At 44.6% G+C, this 17,311-nt stretch overlaps 1 protein-coding gene across 1 annotated transcript in view; it reads right to left on the bottom strand.

Annotated features, from left to right (window-relative positions):
- The window catches only part of LOC138351063 (uncharacterized), a 148,458-nt gene extending 131,720 nt beyond the window's left edge, over positions 1-16,738 (bottom strand). Inside the window, exons 1-2 of the mRNA XM_069302654.1 lie at positions 16,124-16,738; positions 10,327-10,600 (exon numbers count right to left, since the gene is read on the bottom strand). Of these exons, the coding sequence (XP_069158755.1) occupies positions 10,327-10,600; positions 16,124-16,712 (863 nt within the window). The 5' untranslated portion in view covers positions 16,713-16,738. The remainder of the gene's footprint in view (positions 1-10,326; positions 10,601-16,123) is intronic.
- Between the last annotated feature and the right edge of the window lie 573 nt (positions 16,739-17,311).

Here is a 17,311-nt window from a genome sequence, read left to right as displayed (position 1 = left end):
TGACCCAAGACATTCACCTCACAGTGGATTCTCAGTTACTTTAAATTGTATGATTTAATCCTTAATTTGTTTGTGTAGGCTATCAACTATAACATTACTTCATCTAGAGCATCTATGAGTTTGCAAAACTTTAAGACTTAGTAACATAACCGTTACACGTCATCACGACACCAGTTACAGAGTACATTGTAGGCTTTAGTAGTCATTAACTTTAGATGATTCACAATTCCATGTTTTCATTTAACATGAGTTCCTTTACAAGACTTAAATTCTTGCATGTCCTTGACAATTATAGGACATCCGTTATGTGTGTACTAACGTACTAACATTAATACTAACTTCGGGATAGGTATGTCAGTACTCAACATTGCACTGCGACCCGAGTTTTCTCCCCCCCCGGAGTTATGTTGGAAATTTCCAACACTAATAAACTACTATTGTATTATAATAAATCATCATTATTATATACTAACTACAGTAGTTATTAATTTCACTAACAGTAGTGTAAACATAAATTAAACCATTCCATCTGCATATTAGTGCTAGAATTCTCATGAAATCGAGTAGCAACACTGCGTCAGATAATGTCTAGTTAGACACGTTTATTACCAATGTGTTAGAGAATTGAATGTGGTTCTCTAAAATTATCAGTATTCCGGGTAATAATTACCTACGGATAATATGACTCCCGATAATGTAAAACCAAGAGTTATTAACTGAAATTGTTATCAAATAGCAGTTCTATCTGTTACGTGCGAATGCCATGGAGAGAATAAAATCTTCTCCATTTCTCGTTTAACACCATTAAACAAGAATATGATAATATTTAAGTCCCTATAATTGCAACCCAGTTTTCATTAACGAAGTACATCCATAATTGCGCGGAAAAGAATTATTCGTGATTAATAATTTCTGTGGTGAATGTGAGAGACGGGTTGAGGGAAGGCGGAGACGCCATTGGACACGAGGCATCCCTGGTGTGAAGAGTGGCGAGACACGTGGTAGTGACTGGGGAGTTTTTATCGACAAGAATTACGTTGATACCTGGTTAACAGTTAACAATTACTTATTCACGTGTTCTATAGTGCCCGGCCAGTTAATAACGCGTCAACAATTGAAGCCACGACCCGTAATTACACGTACACAGCAGTGGACGCCTTGGACTGGCTGACGCGGTTTCGGCAGGTTATCTTGAGATGATTTCGGGGCTTTTTAGTGTCCCTGCGGCCCGGTCCTCGACCAGGCCTCCACCCCCAGGAAGCAGCCCGTGACAGCTGACTAACACCCAGGTACCTATTTCACTGCTAGGTAACAGGGGCATAGGGTGAAAGAAACTCTGCCCATTGTTTCTCGCCGGCGCCTGCGATCGAACCCAGGACCACGGGATCACAAGTCCAGCGTGCTGTCCGCTCGGCCGATCGGCTCCCCAGCAGTCCGCTCGGCAGACCTCAGTATTTGATACGCTCATGTTAAGTATACCATTCTCGTTTGATGCATCATCCTAGATTGTATATTTGTGAGTAGTCTGTCGTTATACAGCAAGGATACCCAATACACAACGTTAGTTGAATTTCAACAATTTCTCCGTTTTCATGAATATTTGAAATAAATCGTAGCCTAATCAAATGCTACTTAAATTTATCTGATTTCAGCATGTATTCGAGGAGTCAACAAGTTGTTTCTCATCATTCGTGATATTCACCTCAGGTTCTTTCTTTATTGGGATCCTGTGACCACGAGGAAGAATGACGAAATGGTGTTACAGAAATCGTCTTACTGCTAAGACATTTATTTTGTATAAATTTATCTAATATTATTACTGATTTCCATATAATTCATATAGGATCTTTACATTGAATAGATTATTGCCAGAAATGATGATTTGGTAATTAATGTGTTTTGCTCTGACTGTTGCTCAGTAATTCATAATCTTTAATATTCACAAATTGAGTTATCATATCTTTGAATCTATTGTAGTTTAGATTTACTATGTTATTAACTCAACAATGAACTAGTAACGAACTACACTGGTTCCTAGATATATATGAACTTCAAGAAATATCTCCCCAATGTTGATATTTGAGGCTTTGACTTTAATTGTTACTTACAGTGTACCTGTGAGTACTCGTAAGCAATCTACCTCATTTTTGCTCAATTTGTTTTTTTTTTTTGTATTGCTTAGTCTTGCTTATATTTTTTGTTTTGTATTTCCATATCTTGTGTTTTGTATAGTCCATGTTTACATGTTTTTTCTTTAATCTCATTAATTGCCTAGGTTGCCTAGCCTAGCCATACTCCCTTACTCCATTGTACCCCTGTAAGCCCCTTTTGTGTTTGTTTTGTACAGTATTGTGTATATATTTTTCCCTATTTTATAGCTTTTTTCTACTTATTTCTGATTCTACAATCAGCTTCTTTTATGCAGTCAAGTATAGACCCAGAACTTAACCTCTTATCCACTATCTATGACAATAATCACTTTAATGATCTAAATTGCAGATATTTTGCAGCACATGATGTAAACAATGTATTAACTCATAATCACAATATCTCTGTAATCAATTTGAACGTTAGATCCCTAGGTAAACACTTCGATGATGTTAGTGCCTTGATTGAAACTATAGGCAACAAATTCTCTTTTATTATACTTACTGAAACATGGTTGAAAGAGGATACTACTCAACTCTTTAACATGCCTAACTACTCAGCAATTCACAACTGTCGTCAACTTCAGAGAGGTGGTGGCACTGCTCTTTACTACCACCAAGAACTAACATGCTTAAAAGAAATTAGAACTAGAGACTGCTATGGGGAGTATATCTTCGCCAGCTTCAGAGTCAAGGGTGCCGAGTCTGTCCTGTCTGTGGGTGCAGTCTATAGAATTCCCAACACTGATGTGTCTGTATTCAACTCAAACCTTAGAAATCTAATACTTGATAACAGACTGAACAAAAACCACCTAATTATCGCAGGGGACTTTAATATTGACCTCTGCGAGCCAGAACACCCTACTGCTGTTAGCTTCCTCAACTGTATGAATTCCTGCCTCCTCATACCCTTAATCACTAGACCTACTAGAATCACTGATAGCACTGCCACGACTCTAGATCACATCTGGACCAACATAACCTCTCCGCTTACTTCAGGTATAATCACCGATAGCACTACAGACCACTACCCCACATTTCTCTTAACTAACATTAGCAAACCACCTCTAGAAACAAGGGAGTTAAGCTTTAGGCTGCACAATGAAACTGCTATAAACAATTTTATAACTGCTGCTGATAATGTCAACTGGGAGTCCGAATTAGGTTACATAGGGGACATCAACCTAGCAGTGCAATCTTTTCTACAAACAACTCTTAGCCTTTATAACACCCACTGTCCTAGGCTTACAAAACAAGTCACAAGCAAAAGGCTTAACAATCCTTGGCTTACAAAGGGAATACTGAAATCCATTAACAAAAAACACGACCTTGAGAAGAAGTATAGGTTAGGAATTGTCTCCAAAGAATTCTCAAAGAATTACTCATTATTGCTAACTAAGATAATTAGACGAGCCAAAACTAATTACTACGAAGATAAATTTACTCAAATAAAGAGCAACATTAAACAAACTTGGAGCACAATTTCACAAATATTGGGATCAAAGAAATCTTTAAATAACAAACCGACTCTCCTGTCTAATAACGATGGTCAGCTTTCAGCCTCTGATTCTGCTATTGAGTTCAATAGGTTCTTCTCTTCCATTGGTTCATCCCTTGCAAATGATATTCCATCTTCCAGTACTGACATTAAGGACTATCTTACAGGTAACTATCCACAGTCTCTGTACCTAAAGCCTATTAACTCCACTGACGTCAATGAGATAATCCTTTCCCTTAAAACCAAGTCTGGTGCCCTTGAGGAGATACCAACTTTAATTTACAAAAAAGCCTCCAGATCTTTAGCCCCTGCTATTGCTTTGCTCTTCAACAAGTCACTTGAACTCCAAACCTTTCCAGATATTCTAAAAAAAGCGAGAGTAACGCCTGTCCACAAATGTGGTGACCCCACAGATGTTAACAACTACAGACCTATATCAATCCTGCCAAACTTGTCAAAAATTTTTGAAAAACTTATATACAAGCAGCTTTACTCATATCTAGCCAAACTCAATATACTTAGCCCTTGCCAATATGGCTTCAGACCCAAAAAAAGCACTAACGATGCACTTATTAGTATGCTTAACTCGATTCATACAGCTCTTGATAAAAAGGAGCTCCCTGTTGGGTTATTTGTGGACCTGCGTAAAGCTTTTGATACTGTCAACCACCAAAACCTTCTTCTTAAATTACATCATTATGGAGTCAGAGGACACTCCCTACAATACCTCGAGTCCTACCTTACTGACAGGCTCCAATATGTTTCTGTGAATAATACAATTTCTCCCACCCTACCCATCAACATTGGTGTTCCTCAGGGCAGCATACTTGGCCCTCTCCTCTTTCTCATCTACATTAATGACCTTCCAAATGCCTCCCAACACCTCAAACCAATTCTATTTGCTGACGACACAACCTTCATTTACTCCAGTCCTGACCCTCTTGCTCTAAATGCCACAGTAAATACTGAGCTAAATAAAGTCCATCTTTGGCTAACTGCCAACAAACTCACCCTTAACATTGACAAAACCTTCTATATTCTGTTTGGCAGTAAATCCTCTAGTCTTATAAATCTCAAAATAAACAATACCCAAATTTGTAACAAATTAGATGGCAAATTCCTTGGCATTCTCATTGACCACAAGCTGAATTTCCAGGGACACATTCTAAATATATCAAAAAAAGTTTCAAAAACTGTGGGCATTCTTTCTAAGATCAGATATTATGTACCACGCCCTGCTCTGGTGACTCTCTATTACTCCCTTATCTATCCTTATCTCAACTATGGTATTTGTGCTTGGGGTTCTACTACCCAAAATCACTTACGTCCTCTAATTACCCAACACAAAGCCGCTATTAGAACAATATCCAACTCTGGCCCCAGACATCACTCGGTACCCCTACTCAAATCTCTTAATATGTTAGATATTAAGTCACTGCACATTCTCTCATGTGTATTATACATATATAAAACGCTAAACTATAATGCCAATCCTGATCTTAAAAGCTTCATAGAAGGTTGTAACAGAACCCATGAGCACCACACCAGAAATAAATACAGTTTTGATATTCCTAGAGTACGTCTTAATCAAACTAGAAATGCTCTGCAAATCAAGGGGCCCAGAATGTGGAATGACCTTCCCAACCATGTTAAAGACTGTACCTCTCTCAACCAGTTTAAGATAAAAACTAAACACTACCTAATAAATTCCCTGTAATCTACCTCACTCCTCTATTGTCAACCCATGTCTGTTATTTTCTTTTTTTTCTCTTTTTTTAATCAACACTGTTTGTCAACCTATTGTATTTGTGCTGCTTTTTCAGTCATGTTCCCCCTTTTTTTTTATCTTTATTTGTATTTGTTCTCAACATCTTTTATTCTTTATGCTCAATTAGTATTAAGTTCTAGATATTAATGTTTTTCTTGCCCGAAACGCATTGCGTAATAGTGGCTTTAGGCATTGTATGTACTAGCTCTATCTATATATCAATCCATTAATGTAACATCACTTGTATGTATATACCTTACCTGAATAAACATCTGAATCTGAATCTGAATCTAATTAATTAATAATACAGTCTATTCATTATTTTCAAGTGATTATTCATTTAATTATTATCCATAGACACTGGTTCTCTAGTGTCATTCTAATGATCACTTTTATTCGTTTTCTCTCTTTTCTCAAAAGTGGGTGGTCCTTCGATTTATTAAATACAATAAGCAAATAATTGAATATATGAGTCAAGCCCCGAAATCCAAATGCCCAGACCTGTACACTGTGGTCTCTCCTAGAACTATGGCCCCAGACCTGTACACTGTGGGCTCTCCTAGAACTATGGTCCCAAACCACTATGGTCTCTCCCAGAACTATGGTTCCAACCTGTATAATGTGGTCTCTCCCAGAACTATAGTCCCAGACCTGTACACTGTGGTCTCTCCCAGAACTATGGTCCCAGACCTGTACACTGTGGTCTCGCCCAGAACTATGGTCCCAGACCACTGTGGTCTCTCCCAGAACTATGGTCCCAGACCTGTACACTGTGGTCTCTCCCAGAACTATGGTTCCAAACCTGAACACTAAGGTCTGTCCCAGACCTATGGACCACTGTGGTCTTTCCCAGAACTATGGTCCCAGACCTGTACACTGTGGTCTCTCCCAGAACTATGGTCCCAGAACTGTCCACTGTGGTCTCTCCCAGAAGTATGGGCCCAGACCTGTACACTGTGGTCTCTCCCAGAACTATGGTCCCAGACCTGTCAACTGTGGTCTTTCCCAGAACTATGGTCCCAGACCTGTACACTGTGGTCTCTCCCAGAACTATAGTCCCAGACCTGTCCACTGTGGTCTCTCCCAGAAGTATGGGCCCAGACCTGTACACTGTGGTCTCTCCCAGAACTATGGTCCCAGACCTGTCAACTGTGGTCTTTCCCAGAACTATGGTCCCAGACCTGTACACTGTGGTCTCTCCCAGAACTATAGTCCCAGACCTGTCCACTGTGGTCTCTCCTAGAACTATGGTCCCAGACCTGTCCGCTGTGGTCTCTCCTAGAACTATGGTCCCAGACCTGTACACTGTGGTCTCTCCCAGAACTATGGTCCCAGACCTGTCCACTGTGGTCTCTCCTAGAACTATGGTCCCAGACCTGTACACTGTGGTCTCTCCCAGAACTATGGTCACAGACCTGTACACTGTGGTCTCTCCCAGAACTATGGTCCCAGACCTGTTCACTGTGGTCTCGCCCAGAACTATGGTCTCAGACCACTGTGGTCTCTCCCAGAAATATGGTCCCAGACCTGTAAACTGTGGTCCCTCCTAGAACTATGGTCCCAGACCTATACACTGTGGTCTCTAACAGAACTATGGACACAGACCTGTCCACTGTGGTCTCTCCTAGAACTATGGTCCCAGACCTGTCCGCTGTGGTCTCTCCTACAACTATGATCCCAGACCTGTACACTGTGGTCTCTCCCAGAACTATGGTCCCAAACCTGTCCACTGTGGTCTCTCCCAGAAGTATGGGCCCAGACCTGTACACTGTGGTCTCGCCCAGAACTATGGTCCCAAACCTGTCCAGTGTGGTCTTTCCCAGAACTATGGTCCCAGACCTGTACACTGTCGTCTCTCCCAGAAATATAGTCCCAGACCTGTCCACTGTGGTCTCTCCTAGAACTATGGTCCCAGACCTATACACTGTGGTCTCTAACAGAACTATGGTCACAGACCTGTCCACTGTAGTCTCTCCTAGAACTATGGTCCCAGACCTGTACACTGTGGTCTCTCCCAGAACTATGGTCACAGACCTATACACTGTGGTCTCTAACAGAACTATGGTCCCAGACCTGTCCGCTGTGGTCTCTCCTAGAACTATGGTCCCAGACCTGTACACTGTGGTCTCTCCCAGAACTATGGTCCCAGACCTGTCCACTGTGGTCTCTCCTAGAACTATGGTCCCAGACCTGTACACTGTGGTCTCTCCCAGAACTATGGTCACAGACCAGTACACTGTGGTCTCTCACAGAAGTATGGTCCCAGGCCTGTACACAGTGGTCTCGCCCAGAACAATGGTCCCAGACCACTGTGGTCTCTCCCAGAACTATGGTCACAGATCAGTACACTGTGGTCTCTCCAAGAACTATGGTCCCAGACCTGTACACTGTAGTCTCTCCCAGAACTATTGTCCCAAACCTGTACACTGTGGTCTCTCCCAGAACTATGGTCCCAGATCTGTACACTGTGGTCTCTCCCAGAACTATGGTCCCAGACCACTGTGGTCTCTCCCAGAACTATGGTCCCAGACCACTGTGGTCTCTCCCAGAACTATGGTCCCAGACCACTGTGGTCTCTCCCAGAACTATGGTCCCAGACCTGTAAACTGTGGTCTCCCAGAACAATGGTCCCAGACCTGTAAACTGTGGTCTCCCAGAACAATGGTCCCAGACCTGTACACTGTGTGGTCTCTCCCAGAGCTATGGTCCCAGACCACTGTGGTCTCTCCCAGAACTATGGTCCCAGACCTATAAACTGTGGTCTCCCAGAACTATGGTCCCAGACCTGTACACTGTGATCTCTCCCAGAACTATGGTCCCAGACCACTGTGGTCTCTCCCAGAACTATGGTCTCAGACCACTGTGGTCTCCCAGAAATATGGTCCCAGACCACTGTGGTCTCTCCCAGAACTATGGTCCCAGACCACTGTGGTCTCTCCCAGAACTATGGTCCCAGACCTGTACACTGTGGTCTCTCCCAGAACTGTAGTCCCAGACCTGTCCACTGTGGTCTCTCCTAGAACTATGTTCCCCGACCTATACACTGTGGTCTCTACCAGAACTATGGTCACAGACATGTACACTGTGGTCTCTCCCAGAACTATGGTCCCAGACCTGTACACTGTGGTCTCTACCAGAACTATGGTCACAGACATGTACACTGTGGTCTCTCCCAGAACTATGGTCCCAGACCTGTACATTGTGGTCTCTCCCAGAACTATGGTCCCAGACCTGTACACTGTGGTCTCTCCCAGAACTATGGTCCCAGACCTGTACACTGTGGTCTATCCCAGAACTATGGTCCAAGACCACTGTGGTCTATCCCAGAACTATGGTCCCAGACCACTGTGGTCTATCCCAGAACTATGGTCCCAGACCACTGTGGTCTCTCCCAGAACTATGGTCCCAGACCACTGTGGTCTCTCCCAGAACTATGGTCCCAGAACTGTACACTGTGGTCTCTCCCAGAACTATGGTCCCAGACCACTGTGGTCTCTCCCAGAACTATGGTCTCAGACCACTGTGGTCTCCCAGAAATATGGTCCCAGACCACTGTGGTCTCTCCCAGAACTATGGTCCCAGACCACTGTGGTCTCTCCCAGAACTATGGTCCCAGACCTGTACACTGTGGTCTCTCCCAGAACTGTAGTCCCAGACCTGTCCACTGTGGTCTCTCCTAGAACTATGTTCCCCGACCTATACACTGTGGTCTCTCCCAGAACTATGGTCCCAGAACTGTACACTGTGGTCTCTCCCAGAACTATGGTCCCAGACCACTGTGGTCTATCCCAGAACTATGGTCCCAGACCACTGTGGTCTCCCAGAACTATGGTCCCAGACCACTGTGGTCTCCCAGAACTATGGTCCCAGACCACTGTGGTCTCCCAGAACTATGGTCCCAGACCACTGTGGTCTCCCAGAACTATGGTCCCAGACCACTGTGGTCTCCCAGAACTATGGTCCCAGACCACTGTGATCTCCCAGAACTATGGTCCCAGACCACTGTGGTCTCTCCCAGAACTATGGTCCCAGACCACTGTGGTCTCCCAGAACTATGGTCCCAGACCACTGTGGTCTCCCAGAACTATGGTCCCAGACCACTGTGGTCTCCCAGAACTATGGTCCCAGACCACTGTGGTCTCCCAGAACTATGGTCCCAGACCACTGTGGTCTCCCAGAACTATGGTCCCAGACCACTGTGATCTCCCAGAACTATGGTCCCAGACCACTGTGGTCTCTCCCAGAACTATGGTCCCAGACCACTGTTGCCTCTCCCAGAACTATGGTCCCAGACCACTGTGGTCTCCCAGAACTATGGTCCCAGACCACTGTGGTCTCCCAGAACTATGGTCCCAGACCACTGTGGTCTCCCAGAACTATGGTCCCAGACCACTGTGGTCTCCCAGAACTATGGTCCCAGACCACTGTGGTCTCCCAGAACTATGGTCCCAGACCACTGTGATCTCCCAGAACTATGGTCCCAGACCACTGTGGTCTCTCCCAGAACTATGGTCCCAGACCACTGTGGTCTCTCCCAGAACTATGGTCCCAGACCTGTACACTGTGGTCTCTCCCAGAACTATGGTCCCAGACCTGTACACTGTGGTTTCTCCCAGAACTATGGTCCCAGACCTGTACACTGTGGTCTCCCAGAACTATGGTCCCAGACCTGTACACTGTGGTCTCTCCCAGAACTATGGTCCCAGACCACTGTGGTCTCTCCCAGAACTATGGTCCCAGACCACTGTGGTCTCCCAGAACTATGGTCCCAGACCACTGTGGTCTCTCCCAGACCAAGCCATGGACCTACAGACCTAGTGCATCACCAGTACACCAAGACTGGTGTTGCCAACAAGGAGTCATCATAATACAAAGGACGGTGCAACACTTGACAAAGTAATAAACAAACTTACCTAGACTTAACTGATAAGACTGGTCTGATTGACCTGGTTATTGCACTACGAGTTTCAACCTCAGGAGTCCACTCGTCGTCGTCGTCATCGTCGTCGTCGTCAGCTGATGACCTCTTCCGTTGACCTCGGGGCAGTGTTCCAGTACACCTTCTGCGATGACGTTCCCGCATCACTTGTGACGGACCGTTGCAACTTTGTCTCTGATGACGGGAGCCTCTTTGTTGCTGACCTTCTGTCAACTTTACCATGAAGCTCGGCACCTTCACATTTATCCCTGAAATTTACAATTAATTAGGAATCATATAATTATAGTTAATTGTTAAATAAGTACACATAACAATATGCTGCTATGCTATTCTATACAAAGCATTACAGACTATAGATTAAAAGCTTGCCCAGAGCTTGTGTGAAATATTCACCTCGCATGATGGTTAGTTATACCTGGACACACAAGATCACGTGAGAAGTTAGTCTAGTTTACTGCCCTACACTAGCAAACTCTTGAGTAAAGTTATACCTGGACACACAAGATCACGTGAGAAGTTAGTCTAGTTTACTGCCCTACACTAGCAAACTCTTGAGTAAAGTTATACCTAGACACACAAGATCACGTGAGAAGTTAGTCTAGTTTACTGCCCTACACTAGCAAACTCTTGAGTAAAGTTATATATATATATATATATATATATATATATATATATATATATATATATATATTTTAAGATGAATAGGAAAACCAGGGATATACTGAACATCTTGTTTCAGATTCTTTACTTTAAAATGCATAACGTTTCGAATACTTCTCGTATTCATCATCAGATCTAAAAGAAAAAACAGAAATCACAATCAAATAACTAGTAAACAAAGAACTCATACTGAATATAATTGCCTATCAAAGAAAGGAAAATGCTTAAAAAACAAAACACTTAAGCGCACTTAAAGTGATCAATACAAATAAAACTTATTAACTGTCACATATATAAAAGCTAGTTTAAAAATCCATAAGACTACAAGACGAAATTTATAACTACTAAAACAAACCATTCTATTAAACTTACGTGAAGTGATCAGAAGTGAAACTTGATACCCAACACATAGATACTAAACACTATAACAAATATTCATATAATGACTACAAATCTACAAAAAATGTATATAAAATACAAACAGAATAAACGACAATTATAAAGTACTAACCAAAATCTTATAAAAACTCAAATATTAAATAAAATTAAATACCAAAAAATGTATTATATATCCTAAATAAAAGATTATAATAATGTACAATGTCAAGACTTGAAATAAGTAAGAAAGGGCAAAGGCATGATAAACTAAACAAAATTATAATAAAATTAAACTACCAGAATGAACTATAAATCAATTTACAGGGCCTACTGTGCACTATACAGTGTACAATTGAACAGCTGAAAGGTTGCTATTTAACAGAGGCCGCAGCTCCTTTATATATAAGGATTCCATTACTCTCAAATCTGACTGGCCATTTATACAAGTGTCCAGAATTTTAAAATCAGATTCCAGCAGAGAATGATCAAACTCATAACAATGGTTTCTAATCTCCGAAAATGCTGGTTTAGACAATGGTAATCCAGTCCTAAAAGATAATCCCCGGTGCTCAGGAATCCTAATCTTAAAAGTTCCGAATGGAACTCCCGATATATCCAGCATTACAGCTGGAACAATTATACATATATACGACATTTGAGCACAAGGGGGTAGGCACTTTATCTTTAAATTTAAAATAAGAGCCTATGGTATTTGTGTTGACAAAAATAAATCTAAAGTCTACTTGAGGATAATAATGCTGCAACAGTCTCCTCAAACGACTCCTTACAGAAAAACTAATAGTACCATAAAATGGTAATTTAATATATTTAAGATCCCTTTCTACTGTAGTAATCCTACACGATGGGTGAAACTTTTTATTTAAGAAATTCCTTATAAAGGTATAAACCATATGCAAAGGATAACCATTATTTGAAAAAAATTTCACAAGAAAATTAATTTCTTTGTCAAAGTTATTCCAATTTGAACATAAAACAAAGGCCCTATTCAGTAGAGTGTTAATTGCATTTTTCTTAAAAATATCAGGGACAAAAGGATTAAAATTTAAACCTAAACCAGTAAAAGTTGGTTTCCTAAAAACATTAGTGTTGAACCCATTAAGGTTATTCACTTTTACATCAAGAAACGACAATGAATTGTCCACTTCACACTCTGCAGTAAAACGTATATTACTATGTTGTGCATTAAGATACTCTCTAAATTTCTCAATATGACATTGGTCCTTGAATAACAAAAAAGTGTCATCTACATATCTCCTGTACAAGACTGGTTTAAAGGCCAAAGGACAATTATCAAGCCAATTTATTTCATGAAAACTCAAAAAAGCATTAGCCAGTGCAGGACCTAAAGGAGACCCCATTGCTACTCCATCAATTTGTTTATAATATTTATTATTAAACATAAAGACGGAGTCTTTAACCGCTATTTCTAACAGCCGTCTGAATATTTTACTACAAAATCCAGACACTAAGTTAGTGTCAGCAAATAATTGATTCACACAGATATCAATGGTTTCCAACAAAGGAATATTAGTAAAAAGTGATTCAACATCGAAACTGGCCATTATAGTTGGGAACTCAAAATTTAAAGAGGAAAGTTCTTTTACAAAATCCTGAGAATTTCTCACAGTAAATTCATTATGCGTTAATGGTTCTAATAATGGAACCAGAAACTTTGCCAGTTTATAATTAAAAGTGCCAATCGCTGATAAAATAGGACGAATCGGTATACCTGTTTTATGAACTTTAGGTAACCCGTATAAGATGCCTGGCTTAGAGCCAGTTGCAAGTAATTTTGTATAATCAAAAAGAGAGTCTTTCAGACTTCTTAAAACTCTATTTAGTTTATCCTCACATTTCAAAATATACGAAAAAAGGTCTATATCAACTAACGTAAATTTAGAGGGGTCTTCTAACAACCTTTCAACCTTATTCACATACTCTAACTTGTCCAAAACCACTATACCCCTACCTTTATCTGGTCTGGTAATACAAATACTACTATCATTCTTTAAGCCATTAATACAATCCAATTTCCTTTTGTCAAAAGGAGGGAATGTAGATTTATATTTACCAAAGTCATTAAAGACTTCATGTGCTAAGGAAGAAACAGTACTGATGATATTGGTCCAACTATAATTTGTACCAGTCCTTAGGGTACAAGTTTTCAATGTATTGCATAACCGCTCAAAACCTAAAAAATGATTACCAAATTTAGGTTTTTTACACGTCAACCCGAAGTCTAACCCCAGAGAGAGAAGTTCTTTCTCAATGGGAGACAGAATTCTCTTTGAAAAATTGAAAACCACCTTATCAGGGTCCACCGAATTAAATGAAGGTATACCCAAGTTCCGCAATGAACGGTCTCCAGGCATTTATGGAAGTGAAAACTCACACCCCAGAAGTGACTCGAACCCATACTGCCAGGAGCACTCTGCATCTGGCGTACAGGACACCTTAACCACTCGACCAACACGACCGGACAAAAGATGATGGTAGCCGAGGCTAATTCCCCATCATCCCGCCGGCACTCTGATGGTAATCTTGGGCATAGTATTTTATCAAATCACCTCATTCTTTGGGCCACACGTGAGGAACACAAATGCGAACAAGCTTGAATGGCCCCCAGGCATATATGCAACCGAAAACTCACACCCATTCAGGCTTGTTTGCATTTTTTGTTACCTCCCCCCCCCCCCAGGGAACCAGCCGGTAGCAGCTGTCTAACTCCCAGGTACCTATTTACTGCTAGGTAACAGGGGCATCAGGGTGAAAGAAACCTTTTGCCCATTTGTCTCCGCCTCCACCTGGAATCGAACACGGAACCTCAGAACTACGAATCCGAAGCGCTGTCCACCCAGCAGTGAGAGTGTAAGTCACCCAGCTGTGAGAGTGTAAGTCACCCAGCTGTGAGGGTGTAAGTCACCCAGCTGTGAGGGTGTAAGTCACCCAGCTGTGAGGGTGTAAGTCACCCAGCTGTGAGGGTGTAAGTCACCCAGCTGTGAGAGTGTAAGTCACCCAGCTGTGAGAGTGGAAGTCACCCAGCTGTGAGAGTGTAAGTCACCCAGCTGTGAGAGTGTAAGTCACCCAGCTGTGAGAGTGTAAGTCACCCAGCTGTGAGGGTGTAAGTCACCCAGCTGTGAGGGTGTAAGTCACCCAGCTGTGAGGGTGTAAGTCACCCAGCTGTGAGGGTGTAAGTCACCCAGCTGTGAGGGTGTAAGTCACCCAGCTGTGAGGGTGTAAGTCACCCAGCTGTGAGAGTGTAAGTCACCCAGCTGTGAGGGTGTAAGTCACCCAGCTGTGAGGGTGTAAGTCACCCAGCTGTGAGGGTGTAAGTCACCTAGCTGTGAGGGTGTAAGTCACCCAGCTGTGAGGGTGTAAGTCACCCAGCTGTGAGGGTGTAAGTCACCCAGCTGTGAGGGTGTAAGTCACCTAGCTGTGAGGGTGGAAGTCACCTAGCTGTGAGGGTGTAAGTCACCCAGCTGTGAGGGTGTAAGTCACCCAGCTGTGAGGGTGTAAGTCACCCAGCTGTGAGGGTGTAAGTCACCTAGCTGTGAGGGTGTAAGTCACCCAGCTGTGAGGGTGTAAGTCACCCAGCTGTGAGGGTGTAAGTCACCCAGCTGTGAGGGTGTAAGTCACCCAGCTGTGAGGGTGTAAGTCACCCAGCTGTGAGGGTGTAAGTCACCTAGCTGTGAGGGTGTAAGTCACCCAGCTGTGAGGGTGTAAGTCACCCAGCTGTGAGGGTGTAAGTCACCCAGCTGTGAGGGTGTAAGTCACCTAGCTGTGAGGGTGGAAGTCACCTAGCTGTGAGGGTGTAAGTCACCCAGCTGTGAGGGTGTAAGTCACCCAGCTGTGAGGGTGTAAGTCACCCAGCTGTGAGGGTGTAAGTCACCCAGCTGTGAGGGTGTAAGTCACCCAGCTGTGAGGGTGTAAGTCACCCAGCTGTGAGGGTGTAAGTCACCCAGCTGTGAGGGTGTAAGTCACCCAGCTGTGAGAGTGTAAGTCACCCAGCTGTGAGAGTGGAAGTCACCCAGCTGTGAGAGTGTAAGTCACCCAGCTGTGAGAGTGTAAGTCACCCAGCTGTGAGAGTGTAAGTCACCCAGCTGTGAGGGTGTAAGTCACCCAGCTGTGAGGGTGTAAGTCACCCAGCTGTGAGGGTGTAAGTCACCCAGCTGTGAGGGTGTAAGTCACCCAGCTGTGAGGGTGTAAGTCACCCAGCTGTGAGAGTGTAAGTCACCCAGCTGTGAGGGTGTAAGTCACCCAGCTGTGAGGGTGTAAGTCACCCAGCTGTGAGGGTGTAAGTCACCTAGCTGTGAGGGTGTAAGTCACCCAGCTGTGAGGGTGTAAGTCACCCAGCTGTGAGGGTGTAAGTCACCCAGCTGTGAGGGTGTAAGTCACCTAGCTGTGAGGGTGGAAGTCACCTAGCTGTGAGGGTGTAAGTCACCCAGCTGTGAGAGTGTAAGTCACCCAGCTGTGAGGGTGTAAGTCACCCAGCTGTGAGGGTGTAAGTCACCCAGCTGTGAGAGTGTAAGTCACCCAGCTGTGAGGGTGTAAGTCACCCAGCTGTGAGAGTGTAAGTCACCCAGCTGTGAGGGTGTAAGTCACCCAGCTGTGGTTAACGAAGTAATAGACAATATCTGCAGAAACATTAATGATTGTGTGAGGTTAAAGAGACTTGTGCCAGTTAATACTATACAAACGGCCGTCATACTCACCCAAATCCTTCTGGAGGCAGTAGCCCTTATACAGGTTCTCGTAGCGGGTCTTCTCGATGGGCGCCAGATTCTGCCACTCCCCAGAGTTGAAGAACTGTCGAACGTCGCCATGGTTGGTGGAGAGGGCGGCCATGGTGGGTGGAGGCAGCACATCACCATGGGTGGTGGTGGAGAGGGCGGCCATGGTGGGTGGAGGCAGCACATCACCATGGGTGGTGCAGGAGAGGGCGGCCATGGTGGGTGGAGGCAGCACATCACCATGGGTGGTGCAGGAGAGGGCGGCCATGGTGGGTGGAGGCAGCACATCACCATGGGTGGTGGAGGAGAGGGAGGCCATGGTGGGTGGAGGCAGCACATCACCATGGGTGGTGGTGGAGAGGGCGGCCATGGTGGCTGGAGGCAGCACATCACCATGGGTGGTGCAGGAGAGGGCGGCCATGGTGGGTGGAGGCAGCACATCACCATGGGTGGTGCAGGAGAGGGCGGCCATGGTGGGTGGAGGCAGCACATCACCATGGGTGGTGGAGAGGGCGGCCATGGTGGGTGGAGGCAGCACATCACCATGGGTGGTGCAGGAGAGGGCGGCCATGGTGGGTGGAGGCAGCACATCACCATGGGTGGTGCAGGAGAGGGCGGCCATGGTGGGTGGAGGCAGCACATCACCATGGGTGGTGGAGGAGAGGGCGTCCATGGTGGGTGGAGGCAGCACATCACCATGGGTGGTGCAGGAGAGGGCGGCCATGGTGGGTGGAGGCAGCACATCACCATGGGTGGTGCAGGAGAGGGCGGCCATGGTGGGTGGAGGCAGCACATCACCATGGGTGGTGGTGGAGAGGGCGGCCATGGTGGGTGGAGGCAGCACATCACCATGGGTGGTGGAGGAGAGGGCGTCCATGGTGGGTGGAGGCAGCACATCACCATGGGTGGTGCAGGAGAGGGCGGCCATGGTGGGTGGAGGCAGCACATCACCATGGGTGGTGCAGGAGAGGGCGGCCATGGTGGCTGGAGGCAGCACATCACCATGGGTGGTGGTGGAGAGGGCGGCCATGGTGGGTGGAGGCAGCACATCACCATGGGTGGTGCAGGAGAGGGCGGCCATGGTGGGTGGAGGTAGCACATCACCATGGGTGGTGCAGGAGAGGGCGGCCATGGTGGGTGGAGGCAGCACATCACCATGGGTGGTGCAGG

The sequence above is a fragment of the Procambarus clarkii genome, chromosome 5 (assembly GCF_040958095.1).
Source record: "Procambarus clarkii isolate CNS0578487 chromosome 5, FALCON_Pclarkii_2.0, whole genome shotgun sequence".
In the NCBI taxonomy this organism is placed as follows: Eukaryota; Metazoa; Arthropoda; class Malacostraca; order Decapoda; family Cambaridae; genus Procambarus; species Procambarus clarkii.
This window is presented reverse-complemented; position numbering and strand designations above follow the sequence as displayed.